The sequence below is a fragment of the Coregonus clupeaformis genome, chromosome 6, assembly GCF_020615455.1.
Source record: "Coregonus clupeaformis isolate EN_2021a chromosome 6, ASM2061545v1, whole genome shotgun sequence".
Classification (NCBI taxonomy): Eukaryota; Metazoa; Chordata; class Actinopteri; order Salmoniformes; family Salmonidae; genus Coregonus; species Coregonus clupeaformis.
This window is the reverse complement of record NC_059197.1, coordinates 33,708,120-33,730,709: the sequence shown is the minus strand read 5'-3', so window position 1 is coordinate 33,730,709 and position 22,590 is coordinate 33,708,120. Positions and strand designations below refer to the sequence as shown.

Sequence of the window (22,590 nt, the reverse complement as noted above, 5' to 3'; positions counted from 1 at the left end):
CTCTAGAGTGTTGTTGTCTAGAGAGACCAAGGCAATGGACACTCAGTGCTCTAGAGTGTTGTTGTCCAGAGAGACCAAGGTAATGGACACTCAGTGCTCTAGAGTGTTGTTGTCTAGAGAGACCAAGGCAATGGACACTCAGTGCTCTAGAGTGTTGTTGTCCAGAGAGACCAAGGTAATGGACACTCAGTGCTCTAGGTGTTGTTGTCTAGAGAGACCAAGGTAATGGACACTCAGTGCTCTAGAGTGTTGTTGTCTAGAGAGACCAAGGCAATGGACACTCAGTGCTCTAGTGTTGTTGTCTAGAGAGACCAAGGTAGTGGACACTCAGTGCTCTAGAGTGTTGTTGTCTAGAGAGACCAAGGTAATGGACACTCAGTGCTCTAGAGTGTTGTTGTCTAGAGAGACCAAGGTAGTGGACACTCAGTGCTCTAGAGTGTTGTTGTCCAGAGAGACCAAGGCAATGGACACTCAGTGCTCTAGAGTGTTGTTGTCTAGAGAGACCAAGGTAATGGTCACTCAGTGCTCTAGTGTTGTTGTCTAGAGAGACCAAGGTAGTGGACACTCACAGTGCTCTAGAGTGTTGTTGTCCAGAGAGACCAAGGTAATGGACACTCAGTGCTCTAGTGTTGTTGTCTAGAGAGACCAAGGTAATGGACACTCAGTGCTCTAGAGTGTTGTTGTCTAGAGAGACTAAGGTAATGGACACTCAGTGCTCTAGAGTGTTGTTGTCTAGAGCGACCATGGCAATGGACACTCAGTGCTCTAGAGTGTTGTTGTCCAGAGAGACCAAGCTAATGGACACTCAGTGCTCTAGAGTGTTGTTGTCTAGAGAGACCAAGGTAATGGACACTCAGTGCTCTAGAGTGTTGTTGTCTAGAGAGACCAAGGCAATGGACACTCAGTGCTCTAGAGTGTTGTTGTCCAGAGAGACCAAGGTAATGGACACTCAGTGCTCTAGAGTGTTGTTGTCCAGAGAGACCAAGGTAATGGACACTCAGTGCTCTAGAGTGTTGTTGTCCAGAGAGACCAAAGTAATGGACACTCAGTGCTCTAGAGTGTTGTTGTCTAGAGAGACCAAGATAATGGACACTCAGTGCTCTAGAGTGTTGTTGTCCAGAGAGACCAAGGTAGTGGACACTCAGTGCTCTAGAGTGTTGTTGTCTAGAGAGACCAAGGTAATGGACACTCAGTGCTCTAGAGTGTTGTTGTCTAGAGAGACCAAGGTAGTGGACACCAGTGCTCTAGAGTGTTGTTGTCCAGAGAGACCAAGGTAATGGACACTCAGTGCTCTAGAGTGTTGTTGTCCAGAGAGACCAAGGTAATGGACACCAGTGCTCTAGAGTGTTGTTGTCTAGAGAGACCAAGGCAATGGACACTCAGTGCTCTAGTGTTGTTGTCCAGAGAGACCAAGGTAATGGACACCAGTGCTCTAGAGTGTTGTTGTCCAGAGAGACCAAGGTAATGGACACTCAGTGCTCTAGAGTGTTGTTGTCTAGAGAGACCAAGGCAATGGACACTCAGTGCTCTAGAGTGTTGTTGTCCAGAGAGACCAAGGTAATGGACACTCAGTGCTCTAGAGTGTTGTTGTCCAGAGAGACCAAAGGTAATGGACACTCAGTGCTCTAGAGTGTTGTTGTCTAGAGAGACCAAGGTAGTGGACACTCAGTGCTCTAGAGTGTTGTTGTCCAGAGAGACCAAGGCAATGGACACTCAGTGCTCTAGAGTGTTGTTGTCCATAGAGACCAAGGTAATGGACACTCAGTGCTCTAGAGTGTTGTTGTCTAGAGAGACCAAGATAGTGGACACTCAGTGCTCTAGAGTGTTGTTGTCCAGAGAGACCAAGGTAGTGGACACTCAGTGCTCTAGAGTGTTGTTGTCCAGAGAGACCAAGGTAATGGACACTCAGTGCTCTAGAGTGTTGTTGTCTAGAGAGACCAAGGTAGTGGACACTCAGTGCTCTAGAGTGTTGTTGTCCAGAGAGACCAAGGCAATGGACACTCAGTGCTCTAGACTGTTGTTGTCTAGAGAGACCAAGGTAGTGGACACTCAGTGCTCTAGAGTGTTGTTGTCCATAGAGACCAAGGTAATGGACACTCAGTGCTCTAGAGTGTTGTTGTCTAGAGAGACCAAGATAGTGGACACTCAGTGCTCTAGAGTGTTGTTGTCCAGAGAGACCAAGGTAGTGGACACTCAGTGCTCTAGAGTGTTGTTGTCCAGAGACACCAAGGTAATGGACACTCAGTGCTCTAGAGTGTTGTTGTCCAGAGAGACCAAGGTAATGGACACAGTGCTCTAGAGTGTTGTTGTCCAGAGAGACCAAGGTAATGGACACTCAGTGCTCTAGAGTGTTGTTGTCTAGAGAGACCAAGGCAATGGACACTCAGTGCTCCAGAGTGTTGTTGTCCAGAGAGACCAAGGTAATGGACACTCAGTGCTCTAGAGTGTTGTTGTCTAGAGAGACCAAGGCAATGGACACTCAGTGCTCTAGAGTGTTGTTGTCCAGAGAGACCAAGGTAATGGACACTCAGTGCTCTAGAGTGTTGTTGTCTAGAGAGACCAAGGTAATGGACACTCAGTGCTCTAGAGTGTTGTTGTCCAGAGAGACCAAGGTAATGGACACTCAGTGCTCTAGTGTTGTTGTCTAGAGAGACCAAGGTAGTGGACACTCAGTGCTCTAGAGTGTTGTTGTCTAGAGAGACCAAGGCAATGGACACTCAGTGCTCTAGTGTTGTTGTCTAGAGAGACCAAGGTAGTGGACACTCAGTGCTCTAGAGTGTTGTTGTCTAGAGAGACCAAGGTAATGGACACTCAGTGCTCTAGAGTGTTGTTGTCTAGAGAGACCAAGGTAGTGGACACTCAGTGCTCTAGAGTGTTGTTGTCCAGAGAGACCAAGGCAATGGACACTCAGTGCTCTAGAGTGTTGTTGTCTAGAGAGACCAAGGTAATGGTCACTCAGTGCTCTAGTGTTGTTGTCTAGAGAGACCAAGGTAGTGGACACTCAGTGCTCTAGAGTGTTGTTGTCTAGAGAGACCAAGGTAATGGACACTCAGTGCTCTAGAGTGTTGTTGTCCAGAGAGACCAAGGTAATGGACACTCACAGTGCTCTAGAGTGTTGTTGTCCAGAGAGACCAAGGTAATGGACACTCAGTGCTCTAGTGTTGTTGTCTAGAGAGACCAAGGTAATGGACACTCAGTGCTCTAGAGTGTTGTTGTCTAGAGAGACCAAGGTAATGGACACTCAGTGCTCTAGAGTGTTGTTGTCTAGAGAGACCAAGGTAATGGACACTCAGTGCTCTAGAGTGTTGTTGTCTAGAGAGACCAAGGCAATGGACACTCAGTGCTCTAGAGTGTTGTTGTCTAGAGAGACCAAGCTAATGGACACTCAGTGCTCTAGAGTGTTGTTGTCTAGAGAGACCAAGGTAATGGACACTCAGTGCTCTAGAGTGTTGTTGTCCAGAGAGACCAAGGTAATGGACACTCAGTGCTCTAGAGTGTTGTTGTCTAGAGAGACCAAGGTAATGGACACTCAGTGCTCTAGTGTTGTTGTCCAGAGAGACCAAAGTAATGGACACTCAGTGCTCTAGAGTGTTGTTGTCTAGAGAGACCAAGGTAAATGACACTCAGTGCTCTAGAGTGTTGTTGTCCAGAGAGACCAAGGTAATGGACACAGTGCTCTAGAGTGTTGTTGTCCAGAGAGACCAAGGTAATGGACACTCAGTGCTCTAGAGTGTTGTTGTCCAGAGAGACCAAGGTAATGGACACTCAGTGCTCTAGAGTGTTGTTGTCCAGAGAGACCAAGGTAAGGGACACTCAGTGCTCTAGTGTTGTTGTCTATAGAGACCAAGGTAATGGACACTCATTGCTCTAGAGTGTTGTTGTCCAGAGAGACCAAGGTAATGGACACTCAGTGCTCTAGAGTGTTGTTGTCCAGAGAGACCAAGGCAATGGACACTCAGTGCTCTAGAGTGTTGTTGTCTAGAGAGACCAAGGTAATGGACACTCATTGCTCTAGAGTGTTGTTGTCCAGAGAGACCAAGGTAATGGACACTCAGTGCTCTAGAGTGTTGTTGTCTAGAGAGACCAAGGCAATGGACACTCAGTGCTCTAGAGTGTTGTTGTCTAGAGAGACCAAGGCAATGGACACTCAGTGCTCTAGAGTGTTGTTGTCCAGAGAGACCAAGGTAATGGACACTCAGTGCTCTAGAGTGTTGTTGTCTAGAGAGACCAAGGCAATGGACACTCAGTGCTCTAGAGTGTTGTTGTCCAGAGAGACCAAGGTAATGGACACTCAGTGCTCTAGAGTGTTGTTGTCTAGAGAGACCAAAATACACAGTGCTCTAGAGTGTTGTTGTCCAGAGAGACCAAGGTAATGGACACTCAGTGCTCTAGAGTGTTGTTGTCTAGAGAGACCAAGGCAATGGACACTCAGTGCTCTAGAGTGTTGTTGTCCAGAGAGACCAAGGTAATGGACACTCAGTGCTCTAGAGTGTTGTTGTCTAGAGAGACCAAGGTAATGGACACTCAGTGCTCTAGAGTGTTGTTGTCCAGAGAGACCAAGGCAATGGACACTCAGTGCTCTAGTGTTGTTGTCTAGAGAGACCAAGGTAGTGGACACTCAGTGCTCTAGAGTGTTGTTGTCTAGAGAGACCAAGGTAATGGACACTCAGTGCTCTAGAGTGTTGTTGTCTAGAGAGACCAAGGTAGTGGACACTCAGTGCTCTAGAGTGTTGTTGTCCAGAGAGACCAAGGCAATGGACACTCAGTGCTCTAGAGTGTTGTTGTCTAGAGAGACCAAGGTAATGGTCACTCAGTGCTCTAGTGTTGTTGTCTAGAGAGACCAAGGTAATGGACACTCAGTGCTCTAGAGTGTTGTTGTCCAGAGAGACCAAGGTAATGGACACTCACAGTGCTCTAGAGTGTTGTTGTCCAGAGAGACCAAGGTAATGGACACTCAGTGCTCTAGTGTTGTTGTCTAGAGAGACCAAGGTAGTGGACACTCAGTGCTCTAGAGTGTTGTTGTCCAGAGAGACCAAGGTAATGGACACTCAGTGCTCTAGAGTGTTGTTGTCTAGAGAGACCAAGGTAATGGACACTCAGTGCTCTAGTGTTGTTGTCCAGAGAGACCAAAGTAATGGACACTCAGTGCTCTAGAGTGTTGTTGTCTAGAGAGACCAAGGTAATGGACACTCAGTGCTCTAGTGTTGTTGTCCAGAGAGACCAATGTAATGGACACTCAGTTCTCTAGAGTGTTGTTGTCTAGAGAGACCAAGGTAATTGACACTCAGTGCTCTAGAGTGTTGTTGTCCAGAGAGACCAAGGTAATGGACACAGTGCTCTAGAGTGTTGTTGTCCAGAGAGACCAAGGTAATGGACACTCAGTGCTCTAGAGTGTTGTTGTCCAGAGAGACCAAGGTAATGGACACTCAGTGCTCTAGTTTGTTGTTGTCCAGAGAGACCAAGGTAAGGGACACTCAGTGCTCTAGTGTTGTTGTCTATAGAGACCAAGGTAATGGACACTCATTGCTCTAGAGTGTTGTTGTCCAGAGAGACCAAGGTAATGGACACTCAGTGCTCTAGAGTGTTGTTGTCTAGAGAGACCAAGGCAATGGACACTCAGTGCTCTAGAGTGTTGTTGTCTAGAGAGACCAAGGCAATGGACACTCAGTGCTCTAGAGTGTTGTTGTCCAGAGAGACCAAGGTAATGGACACTCAGTGCTCTAGAGTGTTGTTGTCTAGAGAGACCAAGGCAATGGACACTCAGTGCTCTAGAGTGTTGTTGTCCAGAGAGATCAAGGTAATGGACACTCAGTGCTCTAGAGTGTTGTTGTCTAGAGAGACCAAGGTAATGGATACTCAGTGCTCTAGAGTGTTGTTGTCTAGAGAGACCAAGGTAATGGACACTCAGTGCTCTAGTGTTGTTGTCCAGAGAGACCAATGTAATGGACACTCAGTTCTCTAGAGTGTTGTTGTCCAGAGAGACCAAGGTAATGGACACTCAGTGCTCTAGAGTGTTGTTGTCTAGAGAGACCAAGGTAATGGACACAGTGCTCTAGAGTGTTGTTGTCCAGAGAGACCAAGGTAGTGGACACTCAGTGCTCTAGAGTGTTGTTGTCTAGAGAGACCAAGGTAGTGGACACTCAGTGCTCTAGAGTGTTGTTGTCTAGAGAGACCAAGGTAGTGGACACTCAGTGCTCTAGAGTGCCTAATGGTCCCTCTGTGGGCAATTTTACTGCATCTCAAGGTAAACAACACACACTCACCTGCCTAATGAGGTGTGTGTGCACGAGAGAGAAGGGGGTATGGTAGTGTGTCAGGTAAAGACTGGAAATATACTGTGGGTTTCTGATTGTGTGTGGGTGTCTTACCCACCTGGTGACTGTGTTTGTTCTGCTGCAGGGTGAAGTGAAAGAGGAGGAGGTCCCAGCAGAGAAAGAGGGAGAGATCAGCGAGGAGGAGAACTACGAAGACGTGGGGGTTGGACGGAACGAGCGGACCAGTCAAGAGCGTGCATGAGTCTGTGTTCAGATCCACAGTCTCCGCCCGTTGAGGTTTCAGGGCGGAGTGAAATCAACACCATTATTGAAAAAGAATACAGACACTACTGGATATGAATTAATGAACTGCTGTTGACAGACAGAATGGGACATTCTGAATGTGACCCGTTATCATGTGTCTGTCCTGTCACATGAGGCACAGGGGTCATTAAACAGTCATCATGTAAGTCGCTATGACTGTAAGTCGCTTTGGATAAAAGCGTCTGCTAAATGGCATATTATTATTATTATTATTATCATAAGAGGGCACAGGGGTCATTAAACAGTCATCATAAGAGGGCACAGGGGTCATTAAACAGTCATCATAAGAGGGCACAGGGGTCATTAAACAGTCATCATAAGAGGGCACAGGGGTCATTAAACAGTCATAAGAGGGCACAGGGGTCATTAAACAGTCATAAGAGGGTACAGGGGTCATTAAACAATCATAAGAGGGCACAGGGGTCATTAAACAGTCATCATAAGAGGGCACAGGGGTCATTAAACAGTCATCATAAGAGGGCACAGGGGTCATTAAACAGTCATCATAAGAGGGCACAGGGGTCATTAAACAGTCATCATAAGAGGGCACAGGGGTCATTAAACAGTCATCATAAGAGGGCACAGGGGTCATTAAACAGTCATCATAAGAGGGCACAGGGGTCGTTAAACAGTCATCATAAGAGGGCACAGGGGTCATTAAACAGTCATCATAAGAGGGCACAGGGGTCATTAAACAGTCATCATAAGAGGGCACAGGGGTCGTTAAACAGTCATCATAAGAGGGCACAGGGGTCATTAAACAGTCATCATAAGAGGGCACAGGGGTCATTAAACAGTCATCATAAGAGGGTACAGGGGTCATTAAACAGTCATCATAAGAGGGCACAGGGGTGTTGTCTGTAAGAGGATTGGAGGGAGGGAGGGAGAGGATGGCGGGTCAGAGTTCTAAATGTCAGATGTCAGGGTCTGTGTTATACATACAGTTGGGTGTGCTGTGAGGCTCGAGGAGGCTGACCGCTGACCCCACTGTTCTCTGTGTCAGTAGGACAGTGTCATGTAGCTACCTGATAAGATCTCTCCCTCCCTCCCTCCCTCAAAGCAAAGTTACAACATGAAACCCAGTGTCTTCCTAGATCAGCCAAATGCCTAACACAGCCCAGTCACACAACTCGTACCCCAGGACAAGTAAAAACAACTTAACAGTATAATGTGTAAAAATACATGATATATTCAGTGTCATAAAATATACACAACAGTATTGGTAGGCCTACTAAAAATGTCTTCAGTGCATTATTTATGGTATGACTATTATTATTTATGGAATTACTTTCCAAAGCCCCTCAGTTTGATGTCACAGAATGTTACACATCCTGGTGGCAGCTGGGAGTTGGAGTCCAGGAGGCATGGAATCTTCTGGCAGCTTGGGGATTCCATCCAGAACTCTGAGTTTTGGCAAACAGGAGAACACACTGCAGAGAGGAGAGGGAAACTAAGGGTTAATACAGGATAAAAAATCCAAACTACTCTTGACATTCTAGCATTTTAGCATCGTGCATCCTTTATCTCCCCACCCCCTCTATCTCCCTCTATCTATCTATCAATCAATCAATCAAATGTATTTATAAAGCCCTTTTTACATCAGCAGATGTCACATAGTGCTTACACAGAAACCCAGCCTAAAACCCCAAACAGCAAGCAATGCAATTCCCCTCACCTCCTCTCTCTCCCTCTATTCCCCTCACCTCCTCTCTCTCCCTCTATTCCCCTCACCTCTCTCTCCCTCTATTCCCCTCACCTCCTCTCTCTCCCTCTATTCCCCTCACCTCCTCTCTCTCCCCTCTATTCCCCTCACCCCCTCACCTCCTCTCTCTCCCTCTATTCCCCTCACCTCCTCTCTCTCCCTCTATTCCCCTCACCTCCTCACCTCCTCTCTCTCCCTCTATTCCCCTCACCTCCTCTCTCTCCCTCTATTCCCCTCACCTCCTCTCTCTCCCTCTATTCCCCTCACCTCCTCACCTCCTCTCTCTCCCTCTATTCCCCTCACCTCCTCTCTCTCCCCTTATCTCCTCTCTCTCCTCTATTCCCCTCACCTCCTCACCTCCTCTCTCTCCCTCTATTCCCCTCACCTCCTCTCTCTCCCTCTATTCCCCTCACCTCTCTCTCCCTCTATTCCCCTCACCTCCTCTCTCTCCCCTTATCTCCTCTCTCTCCTCTATCCCCCCTCACCGTGCACGGTAGTCCTGTATGTAGTTGACAGGGTTACGTGTGAGTGTGAGGGAGTAGAGTGGGCTGGTTCCCAGAGCCCCCAGTCCCCCCAGTGTGGAGATACTGTTCTCAGACAGACACAGGTGCTCCACGGCCGGGAGCTTTGGCAGCTGACGTACACATGTCAAGTGGTTACGATGCAGGTTCAGGCTTCTGCACCTAGAGGAAAGAAGAAAGAAGTACAGTTGTCACTACATGAAGTGAAGAGATGTATTGTGGGTAGTGAAGTAATTGGCAGGCGTATATTGATGCTTTGTATGTAGTGTAGTATATTGGCAGGTGTATATATGGGCATTGTGGGTAGTGTAGTATATTGGCAGGCGTATATATGGGCATTGTGGGTAGTGTAGTATATTGGCAGGCGTATAGATGGGCATTGTGGGTAGTGTAGTACCTTGGCAGGCATATATATGGGCATTGTGGGTAGTGTAGTACCTTGGCAGGCGTATAGAACTCAGGTCGGTGAGGGAGTTATTGATCAGCTGCAGTCTCTCCACTCGGATCAGCCTCCTCAGGATCCGACTGAAGTTTTCCTGCTGGAACGGATCTCCCAAGTCCTGATAGGACAGGTTCAGCTCCTGGGAATACCAGGGACCACAGGGAGAGGGTTACTCAGGCCCTGATAGGACAGGTTCAGCTCCTGGGAATACCAGGAATATAGGGACCACAGGGAGAGGGTTACTCAGGTGTGTGTCAACACGAACAGACACACAACACATGCAGGCATGCACAAGCACACACACACATAGTACAGTATGTCTCTCACCACACAGTTCTCCCAGTTCTCTTGAAGCCTCTCATCCCACCTCTGCCCTTCTTCCTCCTCCCTCCTCTTCCTCCTCCCTCCCCTTTCAAAGGGGATTTCATCCTCTCTCAGAAAGAGGTCCTCCTCTGATGGCCCTGGTTGATGATATCATGATGACAGAAGTGACTTATGAGAACTGAGATGAGAGAAAAACAACATCATTAAAAGGTCAAAGGTTGCCAAGGTGGGGACCTCTCTGACCTTCTCTGACCCTGGGACAGGAGAGCTGGTCTCCTCTGACATCACTCTCCTCAAGACGCTGCCACGACACGAACCTGAACCGGCTGGACTGCAGATGAGAAACGAGAGGAGAGGAGAAGAAGAGATGAAAAGAGACAAGGTGGAGGAGGAGGAGCAAGGGGGTAGGGTTTCCCAAACTTTTTTGGCCCACGACCCCATTTTGATATCAGAAAATTCTCGCGACCCCAACCATGTGAAAAAAGTATGTAATTAACAGCCAATGTTTACTTTTTTAATTGGGGCTATGGCAGTCAATTGCAAAACATTCTAACTGTATTTCTGATTATATTATCAACTCACCATCATTTACTTGTAATGTAGGGCTATGGCAGTCAATTGCAAATGAGTCTGACATAATGTATCTTATCTCACCACCACATCCACTGCGAATGACAGTTCTTCTCTCAATTCGACAGTTCTTCTCTCAATTCGACAGTTCTTCTCTCAATTCGACAGTTCTTCTCTCAATTCGACAGTTCTTCTCTCAATTCGACAGTTCTTCTCTCAATTCGACAGTTCTTCTCTCAATTAGACAGTTCTTCTCTCAATTAGAAAAATCTTTCCAACACTCCACCTCAATAACCACCAAGCCTCGGTGTGAAATAGAACATTGTCATGCTCTGATCCCATTTCTCAACATAGTTTTCGAAGTTATCAGCTCTTTTGCGGCCAGTTGCTCTCAGTGTATCTCAGTTATAGCTCAGTGGGTTTATCATACAATGTTTCCATATGGCAGAGGGAGACATTCATAACTAGAGTGCAGAGGCCTAACCACCATCCCGTGATAGATGGAGCCCGATCTGTGCAAAAACCGACCATTCGATCCCATGGAATCTGTTTTTCGTCAATATAGCCACGCAACACACTGAACGTCCCCATGTGCTGTTTAATACTCTGGAATCGTGAGACAGAACAATGTGTCCTCATGAATAGCATCCCCCGACAGGTAGCGAACAAATGTCAATGCATCTCGGCCCTCACAGCTAACGTCTATTTGGAGAGCATATGGTGGGGAGGTTTTGAGTCGTTCAGTCAGATTCCTCTTGATTGCTAGCCATAGTGTTATCGGACAAAGGTATGATGTGAGTTTCTGTGCATCTGCCTCCCCACACATTGTTTTTACCATATAAATTGCGGGCTGTAATATCAAAGTCTCTGCAATAATGTGTGATTTCATAGCGCAGGGGGTCTAGCCATTCACCATTGGAATGATTCAAGTGCAACGGTCAAGTGAGGCCTTTTCCCACGATCTACGTGCGCTCTCTGGTTGAATTTTAACTTTTAGATTTGAATAATTTTTCATTTCGATTTTGATTGAGAGACAAAAATATGATATTATAATATATACAGTATACTGCATATATATATATATATATATATATATATATATATATATATATATATATATATATATATATATATACAGCTCTGGAAAAAATTAAGAGACCACTGCAAATTTTTCTTAAATCAGCATCTCTACATGTATGACAGCCATTCCATTCCAGTGTCTGTTGAATTCCAACACAGGCACACCTCATTCTACTGAATTAGGTACTGATTAGGTGATCACCTGAACCAAATCTTATTTAACAAGGAAAAGTATAAAAACCACTGCTGTGGTCATCCCTATCCTCTTGCAATAGGACCAGCTGGATGGCAAAAACAGTGCTAATAGTACCTCAAAAGTAATATTAATCAAGCGTCAGGTTGCTTCCATCCTTAAAACTTCAATGAAGGCGGTTCATAAGAACAAGTTCAAGCAGCAGACATTGGGGACAACAAAGCTACAGACCGGCAGAGGGCGAAAACAACTCCCTACTGACCGGGATGACTGCCAACTCATTCGAATGTTACTCAACAACTGTAGAATGACATCAAGTGACCTACAAAAAGAATGGCAAACGGCAGCTGGGGTGAAGTGCACGGCGAGGGAGGTTCTAAACAGGCTCCTAGGGGCAGGCCTGAAGTCGTGCAAAGCTAGAAAAAAGCCCTTCATCAATGAGAAGCAAAGAAGAGCCAGGCTGAGGTTTGCAAAAGACCATAAGGATTGGACCGTAGAGGACTGGAGTAAGGTCATCTTCTCTGATGAGTCCAATTTTCAGCTTTGCCCAACACCTGGTCGTCTAATGGTTAGACAGAGACCTGGAGAGGCCTATAAGCCACAGTGTCTCGCACCCACTGTGAAATTTGGTGGAGGATCAGTGATGATCTGGGGGTGCTTCAGCAAGGCTGGAATTGGGCAAATTTGTCTTTGTGAAGGACGCATGAATCAAGCCATGTACAAGGTTGTCCTGGAAGAAAACTTGCTTCCTTTTTCTCTGACATTGTTCCCCAACTCTGAGGATTGTTTTTTCCAGCAGGACAATGCGCCATGCCACACTGCCAGGTCAATCAAGGTGTGGATGGAGGACCACCAGATCAAGACCCTGTCATGGCCAGCCCAATCTCCAGACCTGAACCCCATTGAAAACTTCTGGAATGTGATCAAGAGGAAGATGGATGGTCACAAGCCATCACACAAAGCCGAGCTGCTTGAATTTTTGCGCCAGGAGTGGCATAAAGTCACCCAACATCAATGTGAAAGACTGGTGGAGAGCATGCCAAGACGCATGAAAGCTGTGATTGAAAATCAGGGTTATTCCACCAAATATTGATTTCTGAACTCTTCCTAAGTTAAAACATTAGTATTGTGTTGTTTAAAAATGAGCATGAACTTATTTTCTTTGCATTATTCGAGGTCTGACAACACTGCATCTTTTTTGTTATTTTGACCAGTTGATAATTTTGCAGTGGTCTCTTAATTTTTTCCAGAGCTGTATATATAGTACAAGTCAAAAGTTTGGAACACCTACTCATTCAAGGGTTTTTCTTTATTTGTACTATTTTCTACATTGTAGAATAATAGTGAAGACATCAAAACTATGAAATAACACATATAGAATCATGTAGTAACCAAAAAAGTTTTAAACGAATCAAAATATATTTTATATTTGAGATTCTTCAAATAGCCACCCTTTGCCTTGATGACAGCTTTGCACACTCTTGGCATTCTCTCAACCAGCTTCACCTGGAATGCTTTTCCAACAGTCTTGAAGGAGTTCCCACCTATGCTAAGCACATTTGCTGCTTTTCCTTCAAACCATCTCAATTGGGTTGAGGTCGGGGGATTGTGGAGGCCAGGTCATCTGATGCAGCACTCCATCACCCTCCTTCTTGGTAAAATAGCCCTTACACAGCCTGGAGGTGTGTTGGGTCATTGTCCTGTTGAAAACAAATGATAGTCCCACTAAACCCAAACCAGACGGGATGGCGTATCGCTGCAGAATGCTGTGGTAGCCATGCTGATTAAGTGTGCCTTGAATTATAAATAAATCAGACAGTTTCACCAGCAAAGCACCCCCACACCAGCACACCTCCTCCTCCATGCTTTACGGTGGGAAATACACATGCGGGGATCACAGACTGTGTCACCAGCAAAGCATCCCCACACCATAACACCTCCTCCTCCATGCTTTACGGTGGGAAATACACATGCCCACACCGCGTCTCACAAAGACACGGCAGTTGGAACCAAAAATCTCAAATTTGAACTCCAGACCAAAGGACACATTTCCACCAGTCTAATGTCCATTGCTCGTGTTTCTTGGCCCAAGCAAGACTCTTCTTCTTATTGGTGTCTTTAGTAGTGGTTTCTTTGCAGCAATTCAACCATGAAGGCCTGAGTTACACAGTCTCCTCTGAACAATTGATGTTGAGATGTGTCTGATACTTGAACTCTGTGAAGCATTTATTTGGCCTGCAATTTCTGAGGCTGGTACCTCAAATTAACTTATCCTCTGCAGCAGAGGTAACTCTGGGCCTTCCATTCCTGTGGCATTCCTCGTGAGAGCCAGTTTCATCACAGCACTTGATGGTTTTTGCGACTGCACTTGAAGAAACTTTCAAAGTTCTTGACATTTTCCAGATTGACTGACCTTCATGTCTTAAAGTAATGATTGACTATTGTTTCTCTTTGCTTATTTGAGCTGTTCTTGCCATAATATGGACTTGGTCTTTTACCAAATAGGCCTATCTTCTGTATACCACCCCTACCACAAATGATTTGCTCAAACACTTTAAGAAGGAAAGAAATTCCACAAATTAACTTTTAAGAAGGTGCACCTGTTAATTGAAATGCATTCCAGATGACTATCTCATGATGCTGGTTGAGAGAATGCCAAGAGTGTGCAAAGCTGTCATCAAGGCAAAGGGTGGCTATTTGAAGAATATTTTTGATTTGTTTAACACTTCTTTTGGTTATTACATGATTCCATATGTGTTATTTCATAGTTCTGATGTCTTCACTATTATTCTACAATGTAAAAAATAGTAAAAATTAAGAAAAACCCTTGAATGACTAGGTGTGTCCAAACTTTTTACTGGTACTGTATACAGTGAGGAAAAAAGTATTTGATCCCCTGCTGATTTTGTACGTTTGCCCACTGACAAAGAAATGATCAGTCTATAATTTTACTGGTAGGTTTATTTGAACAGTGAGAGACAGAATAACAACAAAATCCAGAAAAACGCATGTAAAAAATGTTATAAATTGATTTCCATTTTAATAAGGGAAATGAGTATTTGACCCCTTTGCAAAACATGACTTAGTACTTGGTGGCAAAACCCTTGTTGGCAATCACAGAGGTCAGACGTTTCTTGTAGTTGGCCACCAGGTATCACCTCGGCTATAACCCAACCCACTCCCCCACCCTAGACACGTGGGGGACTAGACCCATGCTTGGTGACCCCAGGCACCCTCAGCACTGACCTTGAGTGGGCTGACATCAGAGCCAGCTCTGCTCACATGTCACACACAAAGTTACTCATCTATAGCTAAACTAAACAACCCCTAACCCACCTGTGTTGGCAGATAGGAACTGGAAATGTGTGAGCAATACAGTGATGGCTGCACCAAGGTTTCAAATGGAACGGCTAGGGGGATGAGGATGTTTTCAGAACATAACCTTTTTGGACCAGTCATGCTGTTGCAGGATGAGAGGGGCAGGTTGTGGGGTGAGGAGCTGTGGAAGGGGGTGTCAGGAGATGGGAGGGTAAGAGGTGGGTAGAGCGAGAAGGGAGGACTGGAGGGTGAGAATGTGGCATAAGGCGTGGCACTCACAGAGGTTGTGACGATTCCAGAATCTGGACTCTGGTCCACGGAGAGGGGTGTGTGTGTGACGCTGAGGTTAGAATACTGGGAGGAGTGGGATTTGGGAAAACTGCCACTGCTCGTGTTCACACCTGAGGAACTGGGAGAGAGGGACAACAACAAGGGAGTTAGAGGGTGAAAAATGTACACTACATGACCAAAAGTATGTGGACACCTGCTCATCAAACATCTCATTCCAAAATCATGGGCATTAATATGGAGTTGGTCCCCCCTTTGCTGCTATAACAGCCTCCACTCTTCTGGGAAGGCTTTCCACTAGATGTTGGAACATTGCTGCAGGGACTTGCTTCCATTCAGCCACAAGAGCATTAGTGAGCTCGGGGACTGATGTTGGGCAATTAGGCCTGGCTCGCAGTCGGCATTCCAATTCATCCCAAAGGTGTTCGATGGGGTTGAGGTCAGGGCTCTGTGCAGGCCAGTCAAGTTCTTCCACACCGATCTCGAACAAACCATTTCTGTATGGACCTCACTTTGTGCATGGGGGCATTGTCATGCTGAAACAGGAAATGGCCTTTCCCAAACTGTTGCCACAAAGTTGGATTCGTCTAGAATGTCATTGCATGCTGTAGCGTTAAGATTTCCCTTCACTGGAACTAAGGGGCCTAGCCCGAACAATGAAAAACAGCCCCAGACCATTATTTCTCCTCCACCAAACTTTACAGTTGGCACTATGCATTGGGGCAGGTAGCGTTCTCCTGGCATCCGCCAAACCCAGATTTGACCATAGGACTGCCAGATGGTGAAGCATGATTCATCGCTCCAGAGAACACATTTCCACTGCTCCAGAGTCCAATGGCGGTGAGCTTTACACCACTCCAGCCGACGCTTGGCATTGCGCATGGTGATCTTAGGCTTGTGTGTGGCTGCTCAGCCATGGAAACCCATTTCATGAAGCTCCCGACGAACAGTTCTTGTGCTGACGTTGCTTCCAGAGGCAGTTTGGAACTCGATAGTGAGTGTTGCAACCGAGGACAGACAATATTTACGAGCTATGTGCTTCATCACTCAGCCGTCTCGTTCTGTGAGCTTGTGTGGCCTACCACTTCGCGGCTGAGCCGTTGTTACTCCTAGACGTTTCCACTCACAATAACAGCACTTACAGTTGACCGGGGCAGCTCTAGCAAGGCAGAAATTTGACGAACTGACTTGTTGGAAAGGTGGCATCCTATGACGGTGCCACGTTGAACGTCTCTCTTCAGTAAGGCCATTCTACTGCCAATGTTTGTCTATGGAGATTGCATGGCAGTGTGCTCGATTTTATACATCTGTCAGCAATGGGTGTGGCTGAAATAGACGATTCCACTAATTTGAAGGGTTGTCCACATACTTTTATATATATATAGTGTATGAAGGAGTGGGATGAGAGAGAGATAGAGAGAGAGAGAGAGAGAGAGAGAGAGAGAGAGAGAGAGAGAGAGAGAGAGAGAGAGAGAGAGAGAGAGAGAGAGAGAGCATATTAATTGCAACAGCTTCAGAGCCAAAAATAAAAACCCAAAATAAATAATACAAAGCCAAATGAAAAGAGCCTTGAACATCATCATAAATGTAGGCCTAACATATTCTTCTCTTCAGGCCTGTTTATCATAGGCCTGAAGCCTCAGAGAATTCCGGCTCTACTGTTTCTGTTGCGCACAACCACAAGGAGGCTGGTTGAAATGGAACTCCTCAAGTGCATGCGCCTTGCTGAAACCCTGACCCGCTGCTGTCCGGTTTCGGTTAAAGTGAACTCTGCCTCCCGCACCGGAGCCGTCGCCATAACAGCGGACACCCGACCAGGTGTCATTAGTTTATAAAAGCCGCATAAAAGGAACCTGGATAGTAATGTTTCTATAATTAATATCGTCTATTTTCGTGTATACTAGTAATAATAATATGGCAACAAAAAAAATTATGCAGCCTAGGCTAATGAAAAACGGCAGAATTTAAACTCATACATAGTCTAAATGAAAACCAATCAACGCATTTTGCTTGTTAAGCCTACATTTGTAAACTATTTTCCAACTTCAAGCACTGCTCAACGGAAAGAAATGACAAAATAAGGCTATTAAATTAGACCTTTTACCTACCTTTCTGACATCTCCCAAAGTTATACAAAATTTCCTTGGCCTTTAGCGCGTAATGAACAGAGCGTAGTCGTACAACCCTGTAGTTTCCCATGGGGGCGAGATGCCCCGTTAGTCCGGGGTCATGACTACTCCGGTGTCTGGAAGCATACAGACTCAGAGACCTGTGTCGGTGTGCGCAAGTGTCAGGCGACTCTTCTGAAGGTAATCCGCACCTGGTTTTAAAAAAAATGAATGGAAGTATGGAGGTAGTTTTGTGCCTACCCGAAAAAAAGGGGTTAAATAGGGCCTATGTGTAGATATAGACCCCAACCATGTGAAAAAAGTATGTAATTAACAGCCAATGTTTACTTTTTTAATTGGGGATATGGCAGTCAATTGCAAAACATTCTAACTGTATTTCTGATTATTTTATCAACTCACCATCATTTACTTGTAATGTAGGGCTATGGCAGTCAATTGCAAAACATTCTAACTGTATTTCTGATTATATTATCAACTCACCATCATTTACTTGTAATGTAGGGCTATGGCAGTCAATTGCAAATGAGTCTGACATAATGTATCTTATCTCACCACCACATCCACTGTGAATGACAGTTCTTCTCTCAATTCGACAGTTCTTCTCTCAATTCGACAGTTCTTCTCTCAATTAGAAAAATCTTTCCAACACTCCACCTCGATAACCACCAAGCCTTGGTGTGAAATAGAACATTGTCATGCTCTGATCCCATATCTCAACATAGTTTTGCGAACAGGCGTGCGCGCTGTAGTTTACAATCGAAGTTACCTGCTTATTTCCCTCATTAAAATGCAAATCAATTTATAACATTTTTTACATGCGTTTTTCTGGATTTTTGTTGTTGTTATTCTGTCTCTCACTGTTCAAATAAACCTACCATTAAAATTATAGACTGATCATATCTTCGTCAGTGGGCAAACGTACAAAATCAGCAGGGGTTATCAGCTCTCCCGAAAAAAAGGGGTTAAATAGGGCCTATGTGTAGATATAAGACTGACACTTTAACGCCTTGTTCCTCATTTCTATAAGCTATTGTAGTAAAGGCCAAATTCAATATTTTATCAAATCATTTTCAAATACATTTTTTTTATATCTAAAGGGTTCCAAAAATGCTAAATCAAATAGCTAAATCATCCATAGTTTGAACATCTTAAAACAATTCCAGAATGTCTTGCCTGTTTGTAGTGACAAGTAGTCTAGACCTAAGGATTATCACCTATTTTGATTGAGTAGCATTCCTTTAAGAAATAAACTAGAATATTATTGATTGCTTTTAATTAAACACAAAAGTGATCATGCTTGTTTCGTTTTATGGCATCCTTTAAATAACAGAAATTAGATTTTTTTTTTTTTGAGAAAAAATACATGAAATAAGAGAAAGAGATAGATTAATGCTACATTCCCATAAACACAATTGAATTTGAGGAAATCAGTCTGTGCTTGAAGCGAATGAAGGATTTTCTGCTTTTATTCTGGTGCAAGGTCTCCAACAACCTTCGATTCAATTAAATGTGGGGTCATGCGCGCGCTGATCAATCACGTTCTGGGACGGGACGCGCTGCGCGGTGTGACGGTGCACACTCTTGGACCTGAATACCAAATGAATAGATCTTTGAGAAGAAAGTTGCTCCATATCCCACTCACTGATACCCTGTGACTGAACCCACCGTGGCAAGTCCATCTCTGACATTGACCTCTCAATAGTGCATGTAAATAGTGTAAAGTGGCTTCTGTAATGATATGATTATACTGCCTACACACTGGCGTAACGCAGTTTCTCTGGATCCCCTTCGCTCCTCCCTTCCCCTCCTGGCTTGCTGAGGCTTCGGGTTGTCCAGGATTGTTCTGTAATGATATGATTATACTGCCTACACACTGGCGTAACGCAGTTTCTCTGGACCCCCTTCGCTCCTCCCCTTCCCCTCCTGGCTTGCTGAGGCTTCGGGTTGTCCAGGATTGTTCTGTAATGATATGATAATGCCTACAGCTTCCTTTCCATCATCTGCAATGAGGGGGAGGAGATGAGGAGAGGAAGCCTTTGAGATGCAGCCTCATTCCCTAGTCTTGTCTGTCCTCTAGCGTGCCCTTGACTACTTCTGTGATAAGATCTCTCTCTCTCTCTCTCTCTCTCCATGCCAAATGATGGCCCTATCCTTGCCCCAAAAAATAATATTGATCAGATTTGGTCTAGGACTCTACTATGTTCTTGCTGTTATGCTATTTCAACGAGGATAGTGATGCATCCAGAGGGCTTGTCTAGGTCATTTCCAGTCTTAACGTGACACTACTGTTATATGGCCTTTTACCTCAGAGGGTCACCATTAGAAATGATGTAATTACTATTACTAATACAGTACAATGTTGTAAATAGAGTAATTATAAAGCGACTACACAGGTCTAAGAGGAACTTAATGTAAAGTAGTGTTACCAAATACAATTCAATGCAATTATATAAAAAAGACAGACAATTGTAACTGGAACACATTCATATTTATTTCAGTAAAAGAGTGAATACAGCTGGTGTTATAATTTCTCCCTGTACATCCAAACGCAGTCTCCAAATGCACGCCTCTTCTCAATAGCAACCTGTTCACCTGTCTGCAAAAGCCTCCACTCAATCAACAACTCAGAAGGCATATTAGTTCATCAAGTACTTCTAGCGTTTAAAAAAAAAACCAGAGGAACTAAAATAAAATTACTAAGATTCTGTGTGATTAAATACATAAATTGTCTGCACACTTTTTTTTTTGTTAAAATAAATATCTTGTCTGGTATCTAACACAATAGTACATGTACAGGAATATAATGATGGTGATTTTGGAGACACACACCTTAAACAACAGAGCATGTGTGTATGCATTTGTGTGTGTGAGGCTAGTGAAATTAAAGGGCATGGATATATATTTTCTTTCTACTGATCCAATACATGATAGAAAACATTACTTCTCTTTATTTATACAAAAGTATGTGGACACCCCTTCAAATTAGTGAATTCGGCTATTTCAGCCATACCCGTTGCTGACAGGTGTATAAAATCGAGCACATAGCCATGCAATCTCCATAGACAAACATTGGCAGTAGAATGGCCTTACTGAAGAGCTCAGAGTGCTGAAGCGCGTAGCGTGTAAAAATAGTCTGTCCTCGGTTGCAACACCCACTACAGAGTTCCAAACTGCCTCTGGAAGCAACGTCAGCACAAGAACTGTTCGTCAGGAGCTTCATGAAATGGGTTTCCATGGCTGAGCAGCCGCACACAAGCCTAAGATCACCATGCGCAATGCCAAGCGTCGGCTGGAGTGGTGTAAAGCTCACCGCTATTGGACTCTGGAGCAGTGGGAACGTGTTCTCTGGACCGATGAATCACGCTTCACCATCTGGCAGTCCGACGGTCAAATCTGGGTTTGGCGGATGCCAGGAGAACGCTACCTGCCCCAATGCATAGTGGCAACTGTAAAGTTTGGTGGAGGAGGAATAATGGTCTGGGGCTTTTTTCATTGTTCGGGCAAGGCCCCTTAGTTCCAGTGAAGGGAAATCTTAACGCTACAGCATGCAATGACATTCTAGACAATTCTGTGCTTCCAACTTTGTGGCAACAGTTTGGGGAAGGCCCGACCTCACTAATGCTCTTGTGGCTGAATGGAAGCAAGTCCCCGCAGCAATGTTCCAACATCTAGTGGAAAGCCTTCCCAGAAGAGTGGAGGCTGTTATAGCAGCAAAGGGTGGACCAACTCCATATTAATGCCCATGATTTTGGAATGAGATGTTCGACGAGCAGGTGTCCACATACTTTTGGTCATGTAGTGTATTTACAGCTCTCTCCCTCTCTCTTACCAAGTGGTTAAAGCATACAGTATCAAAACACAGTCACATTATATGTATATATCAATATATAGAATATAGAATAGGAATCATATATATTCTCGATAAGAGTATAAAAACACAGCCAACGATGGGGAGTGGAAAGGTTGCATTTATGGCGTCGTTTTGCCTGGATTTGATTGGTTTTGAGCATATGATCTCATAGCAGGATAGCAGCACACTGGAATCCCATTGGCCGTCTTCATAGTTACATGGAGTCGTTGTCGAAGTCGGTAGGCTCGATGACATCTGGTGTCATGACCCTGCCCATGAAAAGGATGGAACCTGGAGGGAGTGGCAAGAGGAGAGAAAGAAACTGTCAAATCAAATCAATTTTTATTTGTCAAATGCGCCTAATACAACCGGTATAGACCTTACAGTGAAATGTTTACTTACAAGCCCTTAACCAATGATATAGTTTAAAGAAAAATAAGTGTTAAGTAAAAAATTTAAAAATTAAAGAGCAGCAGTAAAATAACAGTAGTGACGCTGTATACAGGGGGGCACCGGTTAGTCCAGGTAATTGAGGTAATATGTACATGCGTTTCCAACCGCCGTGTCTTTGTGAGACGCATAGTAGGTGAACGGATGATCTCCGCATGCACCGTGAAGCATGGAGGAGGAGGTGTGATAGTGCTTTGCTGGTGACACTGTCAGTGATTTAATTAGAATTCAAGGCACACTTAACCAGCATGGCTACCACAGCATTCTGCAGCGATATGCCATCCCATCTGGTTTGCACTTTGTGGGACTGTCATTTGTTTTTCAACAGGACAATGACCCAAAACACACCTCCAGGCTGTGTAAGGGCTATTTGACCAAGGAGGGTGATGGAGTGCTGCATCAGATGACCTGGCCTCCACAATCACCCGACCTCAACCCAATTGAGATGGTTTGGGATGAGTTGGACCGCAGAGTGAAGGAAAAGCATCCAACAAGTGTTCAGCATATGTGGGAACTCCTTCAAGACTGTTGGAAAAGCATTCCTCATGAAGCTGGTAGAGAGAATTGCCAAGGCAAAGGGTGGCTACTTTGAAGAATCTCAAATATAAAATATATTCTGATTTGTTTAACACTTTTTTGGTTACTACATGATTCCATGTTATTTCATAGTTTTGATGTCTTCACTATTATTCTACAATGTAGAAAATACTAAAAATAAACAAAAACACTTGAATGAGTAGGTGTGTCCAAACTTTTGACTGGTACTGTATATAAGCAGACGGAGACTGACTGACCGACCGACAATGTAACACACACACCTGTCCTGCGGTTTCTGATGAGGAAGAAGAAAGGGTGATCAGCCATGACCTGAGGGTACAGCACCAGAGTCCTGGTGAGGGCTATCATTCCTACAGGACACAGAGACGGAGCGAGAGAGAACATTCAAGACACAGGGAAAATCTCAGTTGCATACTCCTCGCGTCCTCTCTCCTTGCCTCCTTCTCAAAACCCATTGGATGAGAAAGCCAGAGGTTCCCTCCCCTCTGCCCTTCTCCTCCAATGGGTTTTAAGAAGGAGGCGATGAGAGAGGATGCAAGGAGTATACAATTGAGACATTTAAATCTACTGACACTCTGAACAGTCAG

The 22,590-nt window shown here is 44.8% G+C and overlaps 1 protein-coding gene across 2 annotated transcripts in view; it reads right to left on the bottom strand.

The window, feature by feature from the left end:
• Nucleotides 1-20,903: 20,903 nt before the first annotated feature.
• The window catches only part of LOC121567590 (neuroserpin-like), a 38,833-nt gene continuing 37,146 nt past the window's right edge, over nucleotides 20,904-22,590 (bottom strand). For both annotated transcript variants that reach the window (XM_041877760.2, XM_041877761.2), the window contains exons 8-9: nucleotides 22,264-22,353; nucleotides 20,904-21,286 (exon numbers count right to left, since the gene is read on the bottom strand). In XM_041877760.2, the coding sequence (XP_041733694.1) occupies nucleotides 21,210-21,286; nucleotides 22,264-22,353 (167 nt within the window). In that variant the 3' untranslated portion in view covers nucleotides 20,904-21,209. The remainder of the gene's footprint in view (nucleotides 21,287-22,263; nucleotides 22,354-22,590) is intronic.